Source organism: Chiloscyllium plagiosum, unplaced genomic scaffold, assembly GCF_037043375.1.
Source record: "Chiloscyllium plagiosum isolate Xiang-an unplaced genomic scaffold, Cpla_swu_hap1 HiC_scaffold_10, whole genome shotgun sequence".
NCBI lineage: Eukaryota > Metazoa > Chordata > Chondrichthyes > Orectolobiformes > Hemiscylliidae > Chiloscyllium > Chiloscyllium plagiosum.
The window spans coordinates 86,610,528-86,636,334 of NW_028270148.1; the positions used below are offsets into that span (position 1 = coordinate 86,610,528).

The following is a 25,807-nucleotide window of genomic DNA, read 5'->3' on the forward strand; positions in this document are numbered from 1 at the left end:
TTGTGCTGCAACATTTAAGTGGCATTTAGACAAACACAAGAATAGGAAGGGAAAAGATGGACACTGAACAAGTCCAAGCAGTTGGGATTAGTTTAGAATGATGCCATGGTTGGCACAGATGAAGGGCCTGTTCCTGTGCTGTACTTTTCTATGTTCTGTTTTAAGGCTGATTCATTTAAATGTCTTTTAAATCATTGTGTCACTGTGCATGTGTGGTAACTTTTCAGAACCAGCTTGTGTGACATGTGTTTGGAAGCTTTAGGGCTGTTGTACAGTCTAGAGGAAGCACTGATCATTTTTCATACCTGTTGTGATCCCAATCAGTTTATGGCAATTTTGAGTTTTTATTCTGCAAGTTTATGCTGTGCTAACCTCCGTCTAAGGCATTAATATATCAAAATGAACTGTGGCCCTGTCACTCCCTACTGGACAATGAGTGCTCACTTTTTTCCAGTTTGGAAGAGCAGTTGTTCACCTCTGCCCACTACTTTCTGTCCCTCAGGTAATTTTCTATCTGCATAGCCACTGTCCCTTTCATCTCATAGGCATAAGCTTTTCCTACCAAGTATTTTTCTGAAATGCAATTGAAAGTCTATGTATACAACATTGACAACATTACACTCATCCAACCACTTAAAGGTTCTTTGGTACATTAAGAAAGCGTAAACTTTGAAATTAGTTCTGAGCCCTCCATTATAAAATTGTTTTGCATTTTCTTTCTCCTTTACCTCTCCTAATAGTCATATTTTATTTTTCAATAGGTTTGAAAACCCTAAGTGGTCTTTCCTGAAGCACAAATTCCTGGACTGTTTCCACAGTATCGTGGATAAGTCCAATTTCGTGATCCCCTAGTGTCTACATCTGTTTACTAATGATGCCCAAAAGTATGCAATGAAAAATGGGGGTACATTCCTGGTATTGCACTTCCAATTCTGTCAATACAGGGAGGAGCATCCAGAAAAGCAACATACGTATTGATTGGATGAGTGTGACAATCAGCGAGCATTAACAGTAAAGATCAAGCCATCTGCTGTTACACATGAATGTTTTTAACCTTAACTGGCTTCACATAATGGATAGTTCTCACCTTGTTAAACTGACCATACGTACTGAATGCTTCCAATATTGATAAATAGCTCTACATAATGAATGCTTTTCCACCTTGTTAACCCATTACCCTTGCCTCCAGCACCCCATTGTTAACTGCAAGTTCTTATCTGATCTGGGCCATGCTCAGCTGAACCTCTTGTTCCACAAAACTCAAAACATAATTGTTTCCCTACCTGTTTATACCCTATACACTTTCTCATTATGAAAAGAATGACTTTGATGGAAGGACCATTAACCTCTTACCCTTTTCAGATGTCTTGTATGTAGACAATGCATTTGCTATGCTTTAATATGTAGTTGCATCTAAGACTTTTTGCATATTTTTAAATAGACTACATCATGCACTCATCTTTACATTTGAAATGAAGAAGGAAAGCCAGTTCCCTTTCTTGAGCATTCTGGTTGACATATCTGCCTTGTGTTTCTACTACTATCTATTGAGAGCTTTCGCTTAATGAAATTTCTATAGTCCCATGTGCTACAAGGTCATTCTTATCAGCAATCTCCTGATTAAGGCCCGAACCACTTAATCACTGCTTAAGCTTGATGCTCATATCCCGTATTAAAACTGACCTGCATGATAATGATTGCCCTAATCAAATCGATGTACAATACCCAGTCAGCAAACTCGTGAATGGGTTGAAGTTTGGCAATTTTTGGCCTTGAACAACAAGTGTAAGTAACCTGCTTTGTTATGATAAACATAAGTAATATTCTCTACTAACATAATGTAGACATCAGCCAAAAAGACATTTTACCTGCTACACAAATTAGTACTGTGGTATTTGTTTCAGTGCTGCTTTAACATATGGATGTTATTTCTGACAGTGATAGACTTTTTAAGCAACATATCCCTTTGGTTATCGGCATGCTTAACCTGTCTGTGCTTGCAGTATTCAGCATTAGATGTGATTTGGCTATTGGATGACGTTTACTAAATAGCCCTGACTGTGCTATCATAGTCTTCTGTAGTTATATAAACTGTAAAGGAATGGTTAAAGGAGAAATAAGGATGATCAGAGATCAGGAAAGACATACTTATCCTTATCCTTGCTGGACGTAGATGCATTGGTCCATAACATTATTAGGAGGAGTGACCACCATACAGTCCATGGGGCAACAAAGTCTTACCGTCACACTGAGAATGTGCTCTATTGTATTGTGTGGCAGTATCACTGTGCTAAATGGGAGAAACTTTGAACAGATCAGCAAGTCAAGATATGAGTATCCTTAAGGCTGTGGATACTTCTCCAATTTGATGCTCTTGAACTAGAGATTCCGATGATTGACTCAATGAAGATATTGCAATTTTTTGAGGGATGCTTTGAAAACATCCTTGAATTGCTCTGCCATTTTGGTTCGATGTTAAGGGGTTAATATGATCTGCTGACCTGCAAGAAATTGGATGTCCTGGGGGTAGAGTGGTATGCTTCTCTGTCTTGCAGATAGAATGTTTAAAAAAAAATTATGTTGTCATCACCTACTATTCAGAGTAAGTTTACATTATCATCTATTCAGAAGCAATAAAACATTGCAGTTAAAATTCTGACTACACCCTGCCGGTTTTTAAAAAAAATTTTACACCAGATCTTGCCATTAAGGAATGATTGTTTCTGGAAATGGTCAAGTCAGTACATTGTCTTGAGTGGCATGTGACAATGAGGGGAGTGGCTCGTGCTTGTCTTGTGGGCATTACTGACTGTGATGTAAAATTTTGTATAAAGAAGAACCTGGTCCCTTTGTTCAGAGAGCCTTGCTTGACAAGCATTGCGAAGAGTGTTAAGTGATCCTCCAGAACCTTGTTATTACGTTTAGGCTATTCACTGAAGTTGGCGCATTGCATTTGCTTCAAGTGTGTAAGAATCTCAAGAAAAAGAGCCTAACATTGATTTTAGGAGTCTTTATCAGACACATAGCTGATATTGCCTGCGCAGCACAGACAATTGACAGTACATTAATGGTGGAGATATTGGTCTAGAAAAGGATACTAATATTAGAGTGGCTTTTTTGGATTTTGTGGAGGCATTATTGATTATGTTTCTGAAGGGATTTGAGGTGTTTGTTGTCCAATGTATGCATTTACAATTCTTACTGAAGAGTTACTAGTACTGTACTACTGTTGTTGAATGATGAACTTACAGAGCCAAGTTTGAAATCTTTTAACAAGATTAGATTAGATTCCCTACAGTGTGGAACAGGCCCTTCAGCCCAACAAGTCCACCCCGACCCTCCAAAGAGCAACCCACCGAGACCCATTCCCCTACATTTACCCCGACTAATTTACTTAACACAACGGGCAATTTAGCATGGCCAGTTCACCTAACCTGCACATCTTTGGACTGTGGGAGGAAACTAGAGCACCTGGAGGAAACCCACACAGACGGGGAGAATGTGCAAGCTCCACACAGACAGTTGCCCGAGGCGGGAATCGAACTCTGGTCTCTGGCGCTGTGAGGCAGCAGTGCAATTGCTGTGCTGAGACGTCCGAAGGCTGTGCTGCCACACTAGGGGTGATGTTTTTAGTCTCATTGGAACTTTGTCTAACTGGAAAATGGTTCCTAAGTTTTGGTTGACTTCCCATGACTCATTGTGAATATTGGTAGGAATACAGTGTTGGATGGTGGGTGCAGGTTGGTAGAGAACTGTTGTATTCCAGATACTTAGTCAAGTCCCATTCTCTCATATATGGTTCTGTGGATGCATTGATGATTTGCAGCTTAACACCTGAGCATTTGCATCTGCAGATGTCATTTTATATTTTGCTCTCCAATCAAGGTTGAGGTGTTCTTGGTTCTGGGCTAGAGGTGATGCAGGTTGAATTATTTCTCACTCATTCTTTAGAGTAACTCCACACCAATGATAACCTTCATGGATTAGGGTCTTGTGGCAAGGAAGAAGAGAAGGGCTTTGATATGACACTCTCTTGCTTGACCCTAATTTCCACTCATTGAGTATGTAGTGGGGATCGCGGCTAGTATGTTGTCGTAGAGGATGTTGAGGACTTTTAATAAATGGAATTTGGGAGGAGGTGAGCTTGAGGATACTTTTCAATGAAGGATAAGATAGATGCTCTTTTTTTACCACATTAGGTCTTGTTTCCAACTCTAGAAACAAAGGTTGAGGTCAAAAGAACAATTATTCTTCAGTCTTGATCAGTCTTCCAAAGGGAGACAAACAGATTTTTGTTAGCTTCAATGTCAGGTTTGGGAGGGCTGCAAACCACTGTAAAGGCATATTTGGCAAGAGTGGCATTGGATAAACAAAAGGCAATGGGCATTGTCCCCCAGATGAAATACCTCGGCTATGATCTTGTCATAAAAATGCCATATTTCATCAGAAATGCAAGACCTCATGGCAATACCCTAGCTCCAGACATTGGGACATGCTTGACTGTCAGTCAGTAAGTGACTACAAAGATGTCTCTGGTTGGAATACTTGCTTTATATCAGGAACTGACGCCCATTGCTGAAACTGTTCCATCTCTACTAGCATTACCCAAATACATCAGAGGTAGTACAAGTGCTGCTGCAAGAAATTCAATGTTGTTGATAAGGTTATATGAAGTGAGTTCCAAGGAAACCCATGTTGAATATAAATACCAGTGTGGATGACTTGGCCCAAGTGACCTCTTTACAGTAATTCTGTGTGTAATGTTATCACATGGTGACAATGAATTTCCTTTGGTTAATTTGGGATTTATTTTTTCAAAATTAATTACATCAACATTTTTAATGTAAACAATGTATTTATATTGTCTTACATTGAATTTATATTTTATGAAGTATTTTTTGGTTATTAGCTCAAGTTAACAAAATACTTATGTGATCACTGTCTACAAGAACATCATACTGGGGAAAAACACCTTTTTTAAAATGCTTTTGATAAATGGTGCAAATATGTGATTTTTGTTTTTCTAATGCTCCTACAATAGGAGAGCTTGTGTGGGTGATGCCCTTCATGGCTATTGCCCATCTCTTCCCGACTCTCCCCTTCCCACCCCCACTCTGTGGAACTCATGCCTTCATAGAGAAATGTGTGCTAATGATTTAGAGTCAGATGTTCAGCACAGAAACAGACCCTTCAGTCCAACCCGTCCATGCCCCAGGGAAACGACTTTGTCTATTTATCCTTTCTATGCCCCTCATAATTTTGTAAACCTCTAGAAGGTCACCCCTCAGCCTCCGATGCTCCAAGGAAAACAGCCCTAGCCTGTTCAGCCCCTCCCTTTAGCTCAAATCCTCCAACCCTGGCAACATCCTTGTAAATAATTTCTGAACCCTTTCAAATTTCACAACATCTTTCCAGTAGGAAGGAGACCAGAATTGCATGCAATATTCCAACAGTGGCCTAACCAAGGTCCTGTGCAGCCGCAACATGACCTCCCTGGGGGTTTATCCACCTTTAACCGTTTCAAGACATCCAGCACTTCCTCCTCTGTAATCTGGACTTTTTGCAAGATGTCACCATCTATTTCCCTACAGTCTATATCTTCCATATCCTTTTCCACAGTAAATACTGATGCAAAATATTTATTTAATTTCTCCCCCATTTTCTGTGGCTCCACACAAAGGCCGCCTTGCTGATCTTTGAGGCGCCCTATTCTCTCCCTAGTTACCCTTTTGTCCTTAATATATTTGTAAAACCCCTTTGGATTCTCCTTAATTATATTTGCCAAAGCTATCTCATGTCCCCGTTTTGCCCTCCTGATTCCCCTCTTAAGTATACTCATACTTTCTTTATACTCTTCTAAGGATTCACTCATTCTATCCTGTCTGTACCTGACATATGCTTCCTTCTTTGCAAATTTTCTTTTCTGCAGGACACTGATTAGCCAGATGAATCTTTTACAAAAATCAGAAATGGTTTCACTGAGAGATTCTGAATTCCAGACTCTCTCTAATTGAATTAAAGTTCCACCATCTGGAGGAATTTGAACCAGGATCCCAGAAACTTTGAAATTGTGTCCCCGTGAGTGGACTAAAAGGAAAGTCCTTCATGGTAACTTCAGCTGGTGCAGGAACCGAACCCACGCCGTTGGCATCACACTGCATCACAAATCGCCTATTCAGCTATCTGAACACAATCCCCTGTTCAGATCAGTAGGAATGCATACTGAAGACTGCCAGCGACTTATTAAAAGTCATTGTAATATGAATAGGCAAGCAACAAATTCAAATTCACCTGCGCAGAATGTAAATGCAGTTTTTCAAAGGCATGGTTGTGAAAATTGTGGTTTGAAATTTTCAGAAGAAACTTGATTCATACAATATTTAAACGTGATAAGATTGGGTTTCTTTGTTGCATAATGTGAAAGCAGCACATTAGTCTGTTGTTTGAAGTGATGTGTATGTGCCTGATGGTTGTTGCATTTCTGCAAAGGTTTGCTTCCCTTCATAATCTTGCTGTGTTGGTGGTTTGAGTTTTTTTTAATAGTCATTTGCTTTATGCTTGGGGTAGTTATTGAGGGAGTTGCCACAACATCCCAAGTTAATTACAGATTATTCAGATCATTTGCCACAACCTTGTGTGCCGACGTGCAGTAATAGAGTCAAAAGAGATATACAGCATGGAAACAGACCCTTTGGTCCAACTCATCCATGCTGACCAGATATCCCAACCCAATCTAGTTCCGCCTGCCAGCACCCGGCTCATATCCCTCCAAACCCTTCCTATTCATATACCTATCCAGCTGCCTTTTAAATGTTGTAATTGTACTAACCTCCACCACTTGCTCATTCCATACACGTACCACCCTCCTTGTGGAAAAAGTTGCCCTTTCGGTGTCTTTTATATCTTTCCCCTCCCCCTAAACCTATGCCGTCTAGTTCTGGACTCCTCCACTCCAGGGAAAAGACTTTGTCTATTTATCCTATCCATGCCCCTCATGATTTTATAAACCTCTATAAGATCACCCCTCAGCCTCCAACGGTCCAGGGAAAACAGCCCCAGCCTATTCAACCTCCCCCAATAGCTCAGTAGATCAGAGGATCAGTTCTAATATCCCTCTGATTCCAAGATTTTAGCCTCCAGGATTTTCAGCCTATCTGGAGGTCTGCTCCATATTTCGTCTCTTTGTGTGAAGAACCTATCTGATATCAGATTTTAAGTACCAACTTGATCCTATGTAACCTAGTTCTCCTTTCAGTTAAATTGAAGGTGTTCTGAATTTTTTTTTCTCAATCCCTAAATTTGAATGCCTGTCAAATTTTTTTTCGGGTGACATTATTCTTAATTAGGTGAAAATAATTCTGTAGACTACTTAGAACTTTTTTGTATTGGACAAAGCATTAAATAAGTAATTTTCAAATAGTGTAGACTATCCCTTATTGTCACATGTACTCCAGAATAGAAATACAGGAATACAATGAAAAGTTTTTACAATGGCTGCCTTTAATGGTGTCGTCTTAAGTACAAGCACCTAGGTACAAATCTTAGAGTTTAAAAAAAAGTGTTGTTACAGAGTGAAAAAGGATATAGATTAGCATGAAACAGTGAAAAAATCTAGCATGATGATGTGACCATAAGCACTTAAGTTCCAGTGTGTGCCTGCAGGCCCAGAGCACGAGGCCACGTAGCGTCTACATGTTGGCCTCTGTCCTGCACTGCTATGGAATTCGTCCTGTGCTCGCTCTGCCTGTGTTTGCTCTGCTTCTCGAATCTACTTTCCACTTAGGACAGAGGAAAGAGAAATTATGAAGTGGAGGAAAAAGAAGGCAAAGGGACGAGCAAGGAGAGGAGCTCTGATCGAAATGTCCTACCCTGCCGGGACCTTTTAATTTGAGCATATAACAATGTAATAGTAATAATGGGGACTCCAATCAATAGAAGGATTGGACAAATTAAGTTGATAAAGGTAACCTAGAAGATTGTTAAATAATTTTGGACCACTTTCTTTTTGGAACCAGTAGAAACCTGAGTATAGATGAGAAAAAAGATCTATTCGTTGAAATTTTTCATCCTACAATTGTCAGGACATTTTCAAGAATAACAGTGTAAAGAGGAACAATGTACCGTATGGGAAGAGAGTGCTGTTTCTTTGGTGAGTGGACTCTGGTAGCGGAATTGCCATGGAGAATGCACCAGTTAGATGACAAGTGCAAGTTGACCAGAATCAATCTGCTGGTTTAGAACAAAGGAGTCTTTGCAGTTAACTGGCAGTGATCATCTAGTACTGTACATTCACCATGACAATGATCTACCAGTCAACAGACACACCTTAGTGTATAAAATGTTCACCTTTACATTGGTATACTTTCCTGAAGAAGGGCTTATGCCCGAAATGTCGATTCTCCTGTTCCTTGGATGCTGCCTGACCTGCTGCGCTTTTCCAGCAACACGTTTTCAGCATTGGTATACTTTTAGTGAGATTTGAGAAGATTTACAGCTCAGGTTGAGGTTCTGGATGTAAGTTTGCTCGCTGAGCTAGAAGGTTTGTTTTCAGACGTTTCATCAACATACTAGGTAACTTAATCAGTGAGCATTCGGTGAAGCACTGGTGATATGGCCCGCTTTTTATTTACGTGTGTAGGTGTCTTTGGGTTGGTGATATCATTTCCTATGGTGATGTTATTTCCTGTTCTTTTTCTTGGGGGTGATAAATGGGATTCAAGTCAATGTGTTTGTTGATAGAGGTCCGGTTGGAATGCCATGTTTCTAGGAATACTCATGCGTGCCTCTGTTTGGCTTGTCCTAGGATAGATGTGTTGTCTCAATCAAAGTGACGTCCTTCCTCACCTGTATGTAAAGATACTAGTGAGAGTGGCTCATGTCTTTTTGTGGCTAGTTGATGTTCATGTATCCTGGTGACTAGTTTTCTGCCTGTTTGTCCAGTGTAGTGTTTGTTACGGTTCGTGGAAGGTATTTTGTAAATGACATTAGTTTTGCTTGTTGTCTGTATAGGGTCTTTCCAGTCCATTAGCTGCTGTTTTAGTTTGTTGGTGGGTTTGTGCCAAGAAGTCTTGAAGTCTGGCAATCATTTCTGAGATGTCTTTGATGTAGGGGAGTGTGGTTAAGGTTTCTGGACTAGTTTTGTCTGTTTGTTCGTGTTTGTTGCTGAGAAATTGGTGGACTGTGTTCATTGGGTACCCGTTCTTTTTGAATACATGGTATAGATGACTTTTCTCTGTTCTTTGTAGTTCCTCTGCTGCAGTATGTGCAGATATTGGAATGATTGCTTCTGTAGTTCAGTGTTTGGTCCGTATCTTTTGTTTTCCTCTAGATGCTGGTTTGAAGTTCTCCATGGCTGTTTGCTTTACTGCGACATCTAGGAATGGCAGTTTGTTGTTTTCCTCTTCTTTAGTGAATTTTATGCCAGTTGATGGTCTTGAACGTTTCCTCTAATTTGTTTCATTTAGTGATGACAGAGGTGTCATCCACGCAGCAGACCCAAAGTTTGGGTTGAATGGTTGGCAGAGCTGTTTGCTCAAGTTTCTGCATTACTGCCTCTGCTAAGAGCCCTGATATCGGAGATCCTTTAGGTGTTCCGTTGACTTGTCTGTAGGTTCTGTTGTTGAAAGTGAAGCGGGTGGTAAGGCATAGGTCCACTAGCTTGACGGTATTCTCCTTGCAGATGAAGTTGATGGTGATTGGTGTATGTGCCTTTGGTTCTTCTATTACTGTAGTCAGTGTTTCCTTGGTTAGGTTGATGTTGCTGGATGTGAATAGGGCTGTTACATCAAAGCAGACCATTATTTCATCCTCTTCTATCTTGGTGTCTTTGGTCTTCAGGAAAATCACCTATACAGTGTATTCAAAAAGAACGAGTACCCAATGAACAATCTGCCAATTTCTCAGCAACAAACACACAAAACTCACCCAGAAACCCTAGCCACTCTCCCCTACATCAAAGACATCTCGGAAATGATTGTCAGACTACTCAGACCGCTTGGCACAAACCCACCAACAGCTAATGAACTTGAAAGACCCTATACAGACAACAAGCAAAATTAATGTCATTTACAAAATACCTTGCAAGAACCGTAACAAACACTACATTTGACAAACAGGCAGAAAACTAGCCACCAGGATATATGAACATCAATTAGCCACAGAAAGGCATGATCCATTCTCACTAGTATCTTTACATACAGATGAGCAAGAACACCACTTTGACTGGGACAACACATCCATCCTAGGGAGACACGCACGAGAATTCCTAGAAGCATGGCATTCCAACCGGACCCCTCTCTGGAAACAAATTGACTTGAATCCCATTTACTACCCCTGAGAAAAAGGACAGGAAATAACATCACCACAGGAAATGACATCACCAACCCAAGGAAACCTAAACACAATTATAAAAAGTGAGCCATAACATCAGTACTTTACCGGAGGCTCTCTGATGATACCTAGTATGGTGACGAAACGTTCGAAAGCAAACCTTCCACCTCAGTGAGCAAATTTACATCTATAGGTATTCTTGTGACGTTTGTAATGTCTTGTTAAATGCAAAATGAGCACCTTCGACATACGGTCTTTTGGCAGTGCCCAAGTGCAGTACTACCAAACATCAATTAGGAACAGCGCAGTTTTGGATCAAATTTTGTGTAATGGGGAAGGTTAATTAGTAATGTCATGTCAATAAGTCCTTTTACAAAAGAGATCATTAATATATTTGAATTGCACAATAAGTTTCAGAGAGGCTAAGCCTGAGCAGTATATGTCAGTGGTTAATTATGGCTGTTCTTTATATAGATTTAGATTTATAAATGTAGATTGAAAGAGGCCTAGGATGTTGCAAAATAAGTCTGAGGGCAGTTTTAAAACTAAGTGTCATCAACGTTTTTTGACAAGAAAGAAAAATACATTAAACAGGGATTTAAAGATATATTGTAAAAGTATGTGTGCAAAAAAACTAAAGTAAATGTTAGTCCCTTAGGGACAAAAAAAATTATTATGGGGATGGGGAAAAAGAATATTTTGTTTGACTTCACAGAAAACTCTCATTGCATGCCAAAAGTCAAGGGTAACCAAGAGCTAATGAGAGTGAACAGTTTAAGGTAATTAATATCAAAGAGAACTTATTGAAGCTTCGGAGATTAAAAGTCAGTAAATCCCCAGGATCTGATTATTAATTTTAGAATCCTAGGATGGAGGTCATGGTCATGATTTTCTAAATTCTGATTGTGATGTTTTCAACAGATTGGAAATTAACAAATATAAGATGTATTTTCATAATTAAAAGGGAAGCAAACTGGGAACTGCAGAAATCTTATTTTTAAGTGTATTCAAGGTCAGAAAACAAATTTATGATCTCTGAGAATGAAACGATATGATTGGTAGGAAAGTGAGTTGAGTCAGAAAGTCAACCTTGATCATACTGAATGGTGTAGAAAGTTCAAGGGACCCTGTGGTCCAATTCTGTTTTTTGCACTAGGGATTGCCTCATTAGGATTTGAATGCGTTGCATTCCTTTATCAGCGCTGGTCATTCATTCACCTAGAGGGAAGTCCTTGGCCTGCTGATACTACTTCCTGAACCATTTTTAGTGCTGATTTACGATTGTTTTCTACCCCCAACGGCAGGGCAATGATGCAGGTCCCAAGTCTACTTCAGCTGGAATGGGAGTCAAATGCACTCTTCTGGCATTTTTCTGAACCACATGTTGATCATCTAACCACCTTAGCTAACCAATTAACTTATGATCATATATTCACGGTGCAATCTAGTGAACACTACATTTGATCATTATACTTTTCACTTGCAGTGCCAAATTGTAGAATACCTGCAATACGCAAGACATGTGTTTGATCTACATTGCCTGCATATGTTTATTAGAATCTACTCGAATTCCTGGATCTCTTTTAGCTCCATTTTAGCTACAGTATATTGCAACACTAGACACCAAAGGCTACTTTTTTTTATTTTTAGGTGTATCACTATCTTGTCTGCATTAAATTATATCTGCAGTTTTGTCCACTTAAATGTCTTGCCAATCTCATCCTTTAATCTCTTGCCTGCTTAGTTTGATTGCAATGCCAATCCAATTATAGTCTCCTTTGTAAATGTGATGACTTTACTTTAAGTTTTGATATTCACATACATTAAATTTATCTATTTTATCTTAAGACTGGTACTTTTCACGTCACTTGCTAATATAATCTCACACACTCTTACTCTTACTTTTCACTTTTCTAGTTCTGCTCTGTACAGTCTATATTCTGTTTTGTTTCTTGTGTGCATAAAGAACCTGACTTGAAACTTTTTCTCTGTTTCACTTTGGTCTTTATTGACAGCCATCTGGGAGTTTTAACCCTGGATGCCTTCCTGTATCCCTCATGGAATCTTCTCTTGGAAGCCCTTCCACTGCCATTTTACAGTTTTATTGGTCAGTCTTTGATTCCGTTCCACCTGTATCCAGTTATTTTTTTAAAGTTTATCACTGTTAGATCTCCTCTTTCTGTCCCACCTTGTGTGTTTGTGCACTTGATTTATATGTTTTTCCAGAATAGTTCTAAAATTAGTGATGTTTTGATTCCTGTTCTGCAAAAGCTAACCTGCTGAAACATATTGCACTTTCCCACTTCATTCCCCTGAACTAGGTCCAGCAATTGTGCCTTTAACCCAGAAACCTGTTGATCAAGAAAGTACACGTATCAGGTATTCTTTCTAATTACTTTTTATTATTTTCCAAATCTATATTATTTTCTACTCTGTACTCTGATAATTGAAGTCTTCTATTTATCACTATTTTAAGATTCTTGTATCTTCCTGATGAAAGATTCAGACTTGAAATGTTGACTTCCCTGCTCCTCATGCTGCTTGATCTGTTGTGTTTTTTCCAGCTCAAGTCTAATTCTCCCATAAGTCTAACCAACACTCAAGTACATCATTCTTCTCCAGGGTTGTAACTACATCTTTGATTATATTACCACAGTTTTTTTTTAATTTCTTTATTCAAAACCAGCTATAGCTAGGAATATTAAGTTCCCAGTCCTCCCCTTCTTCGAGATGGGTCTCCTGTTATTGCTGCTGTCTCATCCTGTATAGCAAATTGTGTCTGCACTCACCACGATTAGTTATTCTAAATCCATATAGGTCTGCTTCTTAGCTTGACTCATATCTAATGTCTCATTTTTTCATTACACCCTTTTGTTTTTAAAAATTATATTCTCTTTATTCTAATGTTTTTTGCTTCTATTAAATCTCCTGGAGTCGTTTCTCCTTTCTGATCCTCCTTACTGTGCTTTTTCCCTGCCAGATTAGTTTAAACCTTGCCCATGTTGAGTCATAGAGATGTATAGCACGGAAACAGAACTTTTGGTCCAACTCATCCATGCTGACCAGATATCCTAACCTAATCAAGTTCCTTTTGCCAGCACTTGGTTCATAACCCTCTAAACCCTTCCTATTCATATACCCTCCATCTGCCTTTTAAATGTTATAATTGTAGCAGTTTCCACCACTTCCTATGGCAGCTCATTGCATGCATGTATCACCCTCTGTGTGAAAACGTTGCCCCTTGGGTCCCTTCAAAATTTTTCCCTCCTCACCCTAAACTTTTGCCCTGTAGTTCTGGGCTCCCCCACCCCAGGGAAAACACTTTGTCGATTTTATTCTATCCATACCCCTCATGATTCTATAAACCTCTATAAGGTCAGCCCTCAGCGTCTGACGCTTTAGGGAAAACAGCCCCAGCTTATTCACCTCTCCTTTATTGAGCAATAATCTCACAACCCTGCCAACATCCTTGTAAATCTTGTCTAAACCTTTTCAAGTTTCACAACATCCTTCCAATAGTAGGGAGACCAGACTTGCACGCAATATTCCAAAAGTGGCCTAACCAATGTCCTATACACTGCAACATGACCTCCGAATTCCTTTACTCAATATTCTGACCAATAAAGGAAATTATACCAAATGTCGCCTTCACTATCCTATCTACCTGCAAATAGGAGCTATGAACTTGCACACCAAGGTCTTTGTTCAGCAACATTCCCCAGGACCTTACCATTCAGTGTGTAAGTCCTGCTCTGATTTGCCTTTCCATAATGCAGCACCTCACATTTATCTAAATTAAAATCCACCTGCCACATTTCAGCCCACTGGCCCATCTGATCAAGATCCTGTTGTAATCTGAGGAACCTTTGCTGTCCACTGCACCTCCAATTTTTGTGTCATCTGGATTATTAGATTAGATTAGATTACTTACAGTGTGGAAACAGGCCCTTCGGCCCAACAAGTCCACACCGACCCGCCGAAGCGCAACCCACCCATAACCCTACATTTACCCCTTACCTAACATTACGGACAATTTAGCATGGCCAATTCACCTGACCTGCACATCTTTTGGACTGTGGGAGGAAACCGGAGCACCCGGAGGAAACCGGAGCACCCGGAGGAAACCCACGCAGACACGGGGAGAATGTGCAAACTCCACACAGTCAGTCGCCTGAGGCGGGAATTGAACCCGGGTCTCTGGCGCTGTGAGGCAGCAGTGCTAACCACTGTGCCACCATGCCGCCCATCTGTAAACTTACTAACTATTCCTCCAATGTTCACATCCAAATCACTTATATAAATGACAAAAAAGCAGTGGACCCAGCACTGATCCTCGTGGCACTCTACTAGCCACTAGCTTCCAGTCTGAAAAGCAACCCTCCGTCACCACCCTCTGTCTACTACCTTCGAGCCAGTTCTGTACCCAAATGGCTAGTTCTCCCTGTGCATTCCATGAGATCTAACCTTGCTAACCAGTCTACCATGAGGAATCTGGTTGAATGCCTTACTGAAGTCCATATAGATCATGTCCACCGCTATGCCCCCATCAATTCTTTGTTACTTCAAAAAACTCAAATCAAGTTTGTGAGACATGATTTCCCATGTACAAATCCATGTTGATGATCTCTAATCAGTCCTTGCCTTTCTAAATACATGTAAATCCTGTCCCTCAGGATTCTCTCCAACAACTTGTCCATCAGCAAAGTCAGGCTTACTGGTCTCTAGTTCCCTGGCTTTTCATAACCTCCTTTCTTTAACAGTGGTATCACGTTAGTCAACCTCCAGTCTTCCGGCACCTCTCCTGTGACTATTGATGATACAAATTTCTCAGCAAGGGGCCCAGCACACACTCCCCTAGCTCCCCACAGAGTTCTAGGATACACCTGATTATGTCCTGGGGATTTATCCACGTTTGTGTTTTATGCTGTCCAGCAACACCACCTCTGTAATATGCACATTTTTCAACATGTCAGCATCTATTTCCCCACATTCTATATCTTCCATGACCTTCTCCACTGTAAACACTGATACAAAGTACTTTTTTCATATCTCCTGAGGTTCCACACAGAGGCTGCCTTGCTGATCTTTGAGGGGATCTATTCTCTCACTGGTTACCCTTTTGTCCTTAACGTAATTATAAAATCTCTTTGGATTCTCCTTAACCCTATTTGCCAAAGCTCTCTCATGTCCCCTTTTTGCCCTCTTGATTTTCCTCTTAAGTACACTCCTACTGCCTTTATAGTCTTCTCAGCATTCACTCCTTCTCTGGTGTCCATACCTGACACATGCTTCCTTCTTTTTCTTAACCAAACCCTCAATTTCTTGAGTCATCCAACATGCCCGACACCCACCAGCCCTGCCTTTCTCCCTAACAGGAATATACTGTCTTTGGACTCTAGTTATCTCATTTTTGAAGACTTTCCTTTTTCCAGCCATCCCTTTATCTGCAAACATCTGCCCCCAATCCACTTTTGAAAGTTCTTACCTAATACCGTCAAAGTTGGCCTTCCTCCAATTTAGAACTTCAACTTTTAAATCCAGTCTATCCTTTTTCATCACTATTTTAAAATTAATAGAATTATGGTCGATGGTCCCAAAGTGCTCCCCCACTGACACCTCAGTCATCTGCCCTGCCTTATTTCCCAAGAGTAGGTCAAGTTTTGCACCTTCTCCAGTAGGTACATCCACATACTGAATCAGAAATTTTTCTTGTGCATGGTTATCAAATTCATCTTGATCTAAACCCTTAACACAATGGTAGTCCCAGCCTATGGTTGGAAAGTTAAAATCCCCGACCATAACCGCCCTATTATTCTTGTAGATAACTGAAATCTCCTTACTAATTAATTTTCTCAATTTCTCACTGACTATTGGGAGATCTATAACACAATCCCAATAAGGTGGTCATCCCTTTCTTATTTCTCAGTTCCTCCCAAATAACATCTCTGGATGTATTCCCAGGAATATCCTCCCGAAGTACAGCTGTAATGCTATTCTTTATCAAAAACGATGCTTCACCTCCTCTTCTGCCACCACTCCTTCCTATAACATTTGTATCCTGGAACATTAAGCTGCCAGTCCTGTCCCTGAGTCACATCTTTGTAATTGCAATGATATCCCAGGCCTGTGTTCCTACCCATGCCCTGAGTTCATCTGCCTTCCTGATTCAGCCTCTTTTTCATTGAAAATATTTGCAGTTTAACTTTTCAGTCCTACGTTGTTCTCTGCTTTCTTCCTGCCTACCCCGACTGTTTGACACACTCCTTTTCCCAACTGTACCAGTCTCCGATTGATCTCTTTCCTTACTATCTCCCTGGGTCCCAGCCCCCTTCTTTGCCAGTTCAAATCCTCCAGAGCAGCCCTGGCAAATCTCCCTGCCAGTATACTGGTTTCCTTCCAATTCGGGTGCAATCTGTCCTCCTTGTACAGGTCACTTCTCCTCTAGAAGAGATTCCAATGATCCAAAAATGTGAACCCTTCTCCCCTGCAGCAGTTCCTCAGTCACGCATTCATCTATCCTCCTCATTCCTACCCTCACTAGCTCATAGCACCAGGTGTAATCCAGATATTACAACCTTGAGGATCTCCTTTTTTAAAAAAAAATTCCAGCCTAACTTTCTACATTCTCCCTTCAGAATCTCATCCTTTTCCCTTGTGTCATTATTTCGAATGTGTACAATGACCTCCTGCTGGTCCCTTTCCCCTTGAGAACATTCTGCACCCTCTCTGAGATATCCTTGATCCTGGCACCAGGGAGGCAACGCATCAATTCTTATTTCTTGCTGCTGGCGACTGAAACATCTGTCTGTGCTTCTGACTGGATAGTCCCCTATCGCAATCGATAGCTTGGAACCTGATGTACCCCTCATTAGGGCCATTCTCAGTACCTGAAACTTGGCTGAGAGTCCATCTCCCTACATTTTCCAAAACAGCGTACTTGTTTGAAATGAGTATATTCACAGGAGACTCCTGCACCTCCTGCCGTCCTCTCCTACCTTCCCTGTAGTTAACCATCTACCTGACTGTATCTGCGGCTTTTCTCCCTTCCTATAACTGCCATCTATCACGTTCCCCAGCTCTTGTAAATTTCTCAATGTCTTTAACTGCCGCTTCAACCAATCTATGGTGGCATTTGCAACCAAACATACTTCCTGCAGACATAATCATCAGTAACATGGAAACTCTCCCTAATCTCCCACATCCAACAGGAAGAGCATTTCACTCTATTAAAGGCCATCTTTTGCTCCTTCACAATCTACAGACCCAGAAAATACCCCAGTCTTACAGCTCTAAAAACACTGCTCTCGGATAAGTTAGTACTAATGGTTTATATTTTTAAAGTTTAATCAAGAGACAGATCTCAATAAAGCATATACAGAGGAGCCTTGATTATCTGGCATTCAATTATCAGAATATCAAATTATCCAGCAAAATTGCAAGGTCCTGATACTTGGCTAAACTGTGTTATCCAGCGTTCGATTATCTGGAATTTGGTTAACTGAACGAAATACTCCCTACCCGTGTCCTTTGGATAATCGAGGTTCCTCTGTAATTAAGAAAGAACCCTCTCTACTCACTATTGTAGATTTACAGCAGGATTACTCTTAAAACTATGCATTTATCTGCTCCTGTGCTGTGATCTCTACCACACAGGTTCCTCCAAGGACAGCTGTGAATTTCGCTGTTTGTTTATTTTTCCGAGACACATACCCATGTTCAGAAACAAGTGCCTTGTTTTGATCCTTTTCCCCTAAAGTTACAAAACAATGCAACAGCATATAAAATAGTAATTGCTGCTCCTGGAATTTGAGGCAATCACCTCCAATACCTAAAATACATCAAAAAGGAGCAGTTTTTACAGCCACAATTTTTTTCCCCATCCTCTCTCTTGGATTACCCAGAATCCTTCTAAATTCTTTTCAAGGTCATTGATCCCAACCCTATTGATGCACAACTTGAGCCCTATGAACAATGCATTGCTATATCTCTCTCTGCCCTTGTTGCAGTAATTTGTCTTATAGTATTATGGATTTGCATTAGATTCCATTACCCAAGGTGTTGTCCTACTCATTTAATATTTAAATACTGGTTTGAGTGCACCTCATTTGTGGAGGAATCCTACGTTTCTGATTTCTTCCTGCCAAGCCAGCTTGTCATCCACTGAAAGCTACTTACTAGTAAATTTGAAGGGATTGTTTAATTAGGTTGTTGAGATACCTGCAGTACCAATGAAATTTCTCATTACTTGGGAGACTTCTTTCTTTTCTCTCCCCAGTGGTTTTTTGTCATTAATAAAACATGTATAGTGTGTAACCTATAAGTCTGTGTATGCACATTCATGTTCACTTGAGCCTGAGGGAATGCTGATATAGATAAACCAAGGTTCTCCCCACCCAAGCACACGTTGTGGTTGCCAACTGGTTGTAAGTTTTTAACTCCTAAGGTTTTGCCCTAAGCAACACTAGTGGGTGGCTCAGTGTTTGGCACTGGTTCAAATCCAGCCTCTGGGCAACTGTCTTTGTGGAGTTTGCACATTCTCCCCTTGTCTGGGTGTTTTTCCTCCGGGTGCTCTGGTTTCCTCCCACAGTCAACCATGTGCAGGTTAGGTGGATTTGCTGTGCTAAATTGCCCAAAGTGTCCAGGGATGTCCAGGCTAGGTGGATTAGCCAGGGTAAATGCAGGGTTATAGGGGTGTGGAGGTGAGTCTGGGTAGAATGCTCTTTGGAGGTTTGGTGTGGACTCGATGGGCTGAATCGCCTGCTTCCATACTGTAGGGATTTTAGTAGCTGCTTATATGTATCCAAAGCATTTGTGCAACAACTGGAGTAATTTGTTTTTCATTTCTCAGGGAAAACAAAAAATCAGGGGATGTAGCTTCTGAAGATATTGAATCAGATGAATATTCTGATGAATCTAGCATTGAAGGTTTTTATGGAACTTCACCACCTAGTACCCAACGACAGATAAAACGCATGTCAACTAAACATCACAGGAATAACGTTGGGAAAACAGACAGTCGCTCTGGTAATAAAGGTTAGTATGATTCAAAAGTTTGCTTTGCTTTCCTTTCCATTAGTATCTTGTAATGAAAGAGTGCACTACTATTAAATAATCCCAGTTTTGAAATTATGATTGTTTACAGCAGTGGTTGCTGTCTAGGATGGGTACTGACTTTGCCTGATACAAGGATACTTCAATTCATTTTTTAAACTAGCATTGGTCAAGTTGAGCTATTTTCCATTTTGCACCAACTTTATGTACTGCATGTAATGTTACTATAAATGTAATAAAACATTTCAAGGCACATCTTTTATTGTGAAATGCATTTACAACATGGAGTTACAGAGGACAATTTGTTCAGGTGACCTAAAGTTTAGTCAAGGTATGTTTGCAGTATTTCAGTTGCTTAACCAACATTTTGTACAGTTCCAGCTTAACCTCCATACTCTTGTCTTTATTGGTTGGAGTCAAGGAGGTAGATTTTAAGGAGTGTGTTAAGGGAGGGAAGCTAAGTCAACAGGTAGAGTGTTTTCGTGAGGTTGTTCCAGAGTTTGGAGCCTGAGTTGCTGAAAGCTCAGCCACCAGTGCTGAAACAATTAAAATTGGAGATAAATAAGGCTTACAAACTCGTTCATAGATGTTTACAGCACAGAAGGATATTTGGCACATTGTAAATCTGTTGACAATGATCTGACTAGATGAATTCTATTTTCCGTTGCTTGGCCTAGAGTACTGAAAACTGTGGCAAGGCAAGTGAATATCTAAATACTGCCTAAATGTTATGAGTGTCTGATTCTAACACCCTTTTTTAGGTGTTGAGTTCAGACTCCCACCACCCTCTGGGTGAAACATTTCTCCCAAAACTCCCTTCTTAGACTGCTATCTGTTGCCATCAAACTGTCCCTTGATTATTGATCCTTCTACTAACAGAAAAAGTGCTTTCCTATCCACCTTGTCTATGCCCTCATCATCTTGTACACCTCTATCAGGTCCCCTTTCAACCTTTGGTGCTTAAAGAGAAACAACCACAGCCTATCCAGTCTTTGCTCACAGCTCAGATCCTCCAGCCCAGGCAGCATCTCTTCTGCATCTTCTGTAATGCAGTTACATCCTTCTTATAACTTGGTGACCAAAATTTCATGCAGTACTTCACTTATGGCTTAACTAGCATTTTATACGGTTCCAGCTTAATGTCCATATTCTTGTCTTTATTGGCTGAGGCGAAGAATACAGGTATTCCAAGTATTACCTTAGCCACCTTATCTGAGAGTCAATAGATACCTATTAGCTAGAATTGCTCTTTTACCTTCAGGGATCTGTGGTTATGCACACTAAGGTCTGTCTGATGCTCGGTAATTTTCAGGGTTTTGCCATTCATAATCTAATTCCTTGCCTTGTTAGCTGTCCCCAACTCAATTAACTTGAGTATTTCTGGATTAAATTCCATTTTCTGTTTACATTTCCATTTGACCAATTTATTGATATCTTCCTGCTAGAAGATAGTATATGGCTATCTTCTTAATTATTTCTTACTATAGCCACTGTTGTCATATAGATTTGCATCCCCTATGTTTAGGTCAAAATCATTAATGTGCAGTAAAACAGCCAAGTTCCTTGCATCAAATCTCATTCTACTGGAACCTGTCTTTCCAGTCACAGAAATATCCCTCTACTAACACCACCACCTTCCTGCCTCTCTGGCAATTTTGGACCCAACATGGCAGTTTCATTTGGATCCTATAGGCTCTTACTTCCTTGACCAGTCTGCCATGAAGGACCTTTATCAAAGCCTTGCTAAGGTTCATGTAAACCACTTCAATGTATTATCCTCATCATCACCCCTAGTTACTTGCACAATATTCCCTTAAGTCCAAGGTGAATATTCCTAATTAACCTGTCTCTCCCAGTGGAGATATATTGTATCCTTCAGAATTCTTTCCAATAACTTTAATAACAAGAAGGCATGGTTAGAGGAGTGGAGAAGTCTTGAAGTTTGGGAGAGTTTACAGAGGTGGAGTGGAGTGAAGCTATTGCTTTTGAGAGCTTTTCAAAATAAATACGAGAATTTTCAAATGAAGAATTCTTCGGATGGTGCACAACAGGAAGCAGAGGAGCGAAAGGGCAAAGGGGAGCCTGAACTCAGACCATTTCCAAGGTAACTGAGGAACAGAGTTTGAGGCAGGGTCAAAAACAATGGCTTCAGTCTCCCTAATATTTAATTAGAGGATATTTCACACATGCAATGCTGGATGATGCAACTGATTTCTCCCACACCAGTCTTCAGCCACGCATTGAGCGCTCTCCCCTTGTTTACCCTATACCAATTTGTATGTAGCTCAGTTGCTAATCTTTGAGGTTCTGCATCTTGATTTAGTACCTAGCTCCTCTTATTGACTATGCAGATCCTCTTTCCTGCTTCTACCTATGCCACTGGTGCCAACAGGGCTACAAGAACTGGATCCTCCCCTTCCCATTGCAAATTCTGCTCCAGCCTATAGCCAATATCCTGAACCCTTGCACTGGGCAGACAACAGAACTGTGTGGACTTGTGCAGTTTGCTGCAGAGCTGTTAGTACCTCTGATTATGCTGTCCTATGCTGCTGCTACTACATTCTTTCTGGTTCTTCCCTACCCCTCCCCCCAAAAGTTTTTTTCTTTGCAAACTTTTCCATGAAGGGACAAGTGGTGCAGAGCAATCCAACTACTTAGAGCATTCCAGGGCACTGAGGCCAGACCTGAGCTTTGCAACACTGAGGACTGATGGAACTTCAGCATGTAGTGATACTTTGTGTTGAGTATGGAGGGTCTACACAGCTTGATGCAGTCACACACAAAGGTGGCCAGCTTTGAGTATGTCCTGTTCTCTTATCCCCACGCACGTAGAGGCAGGACCATACGATCCAGAGTTTTGAATGGTGTCCTTGCAGACACGGTCCATCTTTGACCTTCAGATGAAGTGGAGGATGACTCAGCTGAATGAATTGGCACAGGCTTAGGGAATGGACCAGATCTACATAGCACGTAAACTAAGAGTACCTCCCATCTGGTGACCAGGTTTTTTTTAAAACTGTAATCGAAAGGGAGCGGACATCCCATCTGCTAGTTTCTGCCTCACCTTGGCACTGTGCTGCTCCCAAATTTTGCTGCCACACCCTGGCCCCTCCAAACAATATGCCCAGCATCATCAGATAATCTGACGAGTTCCCAAAGAAATGGCCTCACTCTTGCTTTGATTTTTACCTTGAACTGGTCACAGGTGCTCATGAGTCTGCACACTTAGAGCAGATTCGAGCAGAAAACATGTAAGTCCATGTACAGGGAGGGTTTGACCTGCAGGCCTTTGCTGCCTGGAATAGTGACCTTTCTCAGGTTCACATTCTTCCTGGTGCAAAAAATTGTATGCAACACACAAACAAGGCAGAAGAGAATGGGCAGCTCTGTCCGACTCTAGATCTTATTGGGAAACGGATTCCCATCAATTGATTGAGACTGCACTACTGATATTGTTGTGGAGTAGTCAGATCTAATTATGGATTCTGTCCCCAAAGTCCATTTCGGAGAGCATGTCCCTCATGTAGGTGTGCAGTATCCTGTTCAAGGCATCCTTCTGATCCAGGCTGATGAGGCAGGCGTCCACCCTCCTGTCCTGCATTCGTATCCTTGAGAGCGAGGCTCTTTCAAATCTTCCTGCTTTGTATAGCGCATGTTTGGTTGGGGTGAATCATCCCAAAACAGTCTTGACCAGGTTGGCGATGGTCTCAGATAGGATTTTATAATCTGTATTCAACAGTGAAATTGGTCTCCAGTTTCTAATTTCCTCCCACTCTTACTTCTGCTTCTGATGCCACTCTTTGTTTTTCCCCAATGAGACCTGACTGCAGGTCCCTCTTCCCAGCCTGCCTTGCTGTGATGGTGACTGCAGGCCCTACAGTTTGTTGAAGGAAGCAAAATGAGGTAAGTAATGCTTAGAGATGAAAGTGGAAAGACTTAGTGAGGATATGGAATCAGCACCTGGTTGGTGGTTAAATAGGGCATTGAGATTATGAAGATCCTGATCTGCTTGAGAAAATGACCAGCGAGGCAGTGGAATTAGTGGCAACTGTACAGAATCTAGCAGGGATTTAAGAGGATATGATTTAGTTTTGATCTACTAAGCTAAAATGAAACTGCATTGATCTAAGATTGGATTTCTGTGAAGCACCCTGAGCATATATAGGCAGTGAATTGATTGAGAGGGGTGGTGAGAACATAAGTCTGATTGTTGTTTGTATACATGCAAAATTTGATCTAGCGTGTTGAAGATATGCTGAGCATGGACCCTTGGGCACTTGGTAACGGAACGAAATTCAAAAGATCAGCCATTGTTGTGGATGCACTGCTTATAATATAATGGGTAATTGTGAAACCACCAAAACTAGACCACTTGAGATGGCTAAATGTCCTTGTAATCTGAATAATTTGTTTTGTACATTGAATTAAGATTTACTAGCTTCTGTTTTATCATCTGAAGTCATACCATTCTTATCCACGTGAATTAACTGTCAAAAGATCTTAAAACCCTTTCTCCATTCTAGACTCTCCATTTTGTCCAATATTACTCTTCCACACTACCTTAAATAGATAAATGCACATTGAACCACACAACATATACATAAATTGCTGTTGATGTACAATATTGAAATATTGTGTTTGAAAAGCACATTAGCACTTGCGTCTCAGTTGTGTTGTTGTGGAAATTGTTTTAGGCCATTGATTTTGACGTGAAGCAATGTTGAGGAAGCCACTGATACTCCAGAAAGTATTTCTGTTAATCCTACACTGCAGAAAAGATTCCTTAATCTGATTCTGTTCTAATGTGTTTCTGGTAAACCCCTTTTATTGTAGAAACTCCAGCAGTTCAAACCTTACTATCAGAATTCTAGTGTGACCAGCGCTGTATTTGACATCGGCAGTGAGAAACCGTAAGATGCTCTGACAGACAGCAATTCTATAAAATAAGAGCATTTTGTGCTCTGGTTCAAAGATTTTGCTAATTATAACCTGCATAATCCAACAATTCATTACATGCAATGTGTAATTCCTTTACAATTTTGAAAAAAAACAGCATAAATGTTAATGGGGATTTTTACACATCAAATGAGACCCAGCATGGTCTGTAAATCTAATACAAGATACTTAGTGTGAAATTGCAATTTAAAGTATCTAAGTGGAGTTATTAATATATAATTAGAATGAAAAGGATGTGTTAAACCCTGTGGCCTTTTACATAGTACTCTGAATGGTTTCACATACTGCCAGTGCATTCCTTTTAAAGCAATTAAATATTTAGTATTACAAAAGCTTCATTTCCCTTTGCATTCTGAATAAATTAGTTATTAAATTTATTTTTACTCTGTTTGTCCACTAGAATAACTCCAGATAATGTGGGAATAATACAATATGCAGCTGTCATCACACTGGGTAGGCTCACAGATGGACTTTAATGACATTTGAAGCTCGTATGAGAGCCCATCTTTTTTTGGGTAAGGGTCCTAAGTTCAATTCAGTTCCTAACCAGGGTAAAAGTTAAATGCATTTAGATTTTATATATATATATGTTGCTGCTTAACATTGCAATATCCATTTAATGACAATTGTGGCTATCTTTGGGTACATAACTACTTTCTCTTGAGAAATAAATTGAAAAGACCTCTACCTGTAGGATTGATCAAACTTGGGGCCATTCCAGCATGATTTGTGAAAATCCATTTTAGATCACAGCTAAGAGTCAACGTTCTCTCATGGTTTTATATGTAGAGTTGTATCTCCTAAGTTACAGAAATTGATCCGATTTATCAATTCTTAATTATTCATTCGGCTTCAGTAGCAGTTTGAGGTAGAGGTTACCAATTCCAGTGCCATTAGAAATGGTTCTTTTCAGGCAAAAGTTCAGTATATGCGTGTTGGTCTGACTTGGGTAGCCATAATCTTAAATTGAGCTGTTTTTCATGTTGCACTTAACAGAATAAGTGACCACTGTCATAGTCAGTTGGTTTAAAGATTATCTGGACTTTCTCTGGAAGGTTGAAACCTGGACAACGACATCTTGTCAGTTACCTAGCTTACCCTAAGAGGTAGGGCTGTTGCTATTTTGTAGTTTGTGTATGCCAGTGGGACTTTGAGACAAGTACATGGTTTTATTATATGCTCCATTATACTTTGTTAGCTATCCACTATTGAATGTATTTGTGGAGGGTGATTTCCCTGTGGACAGCAGCAGGTGAGTATGTATTAGTGAAGGAAACCGCTTGAGCTGTGTTGATCTCATTTGTTAAGTTTCTTTTATATGTTGTTGGCTGTTGACTGGAATCGTCCGTAACTTCGCTTTTAAGAAATAAATTGTCACCTACCAACCTATTGAAACATTTGGACACTTAAACACTTGCCTCAATATGGTAGCTACTGTTGTGAAAAAGGTTAATATGTTCATCCCTTGTTA

General features: G+C 40.4%; 1 protein-coding gene across 5 annotated transcripts in view; it reads left to right on the forward strand.

Annotated features, from left to right (window-relative positions):
* The window catches only part of map3k4 (mitogen-activated protein kinase kinase kinase 4), a 216,128-nt gene that overhangs the window by 48,360 nt on the left and 141,961 nt on the right, over positions 1–25,807 (forward strand). For 4 of the 5 annotated variants that reach the window (XM_043696303.2, XM_087991522.1, XM_043696302.2 and 1 more), the window contains exon 2: positions 19,178–19,362. In XM_043696303.2, the coding sequence (XP_043552238.2) occupies positions 19,178–19,362 (185 nt within the window). Of the gene's footprint in view, positions 1–19,177; positions 19,363–24,736; positions 24,852–25,807 lie in introns of all 5 variants that reach the window. The other variant, XM_043696305.2, reaches the window with a different exon arrangement.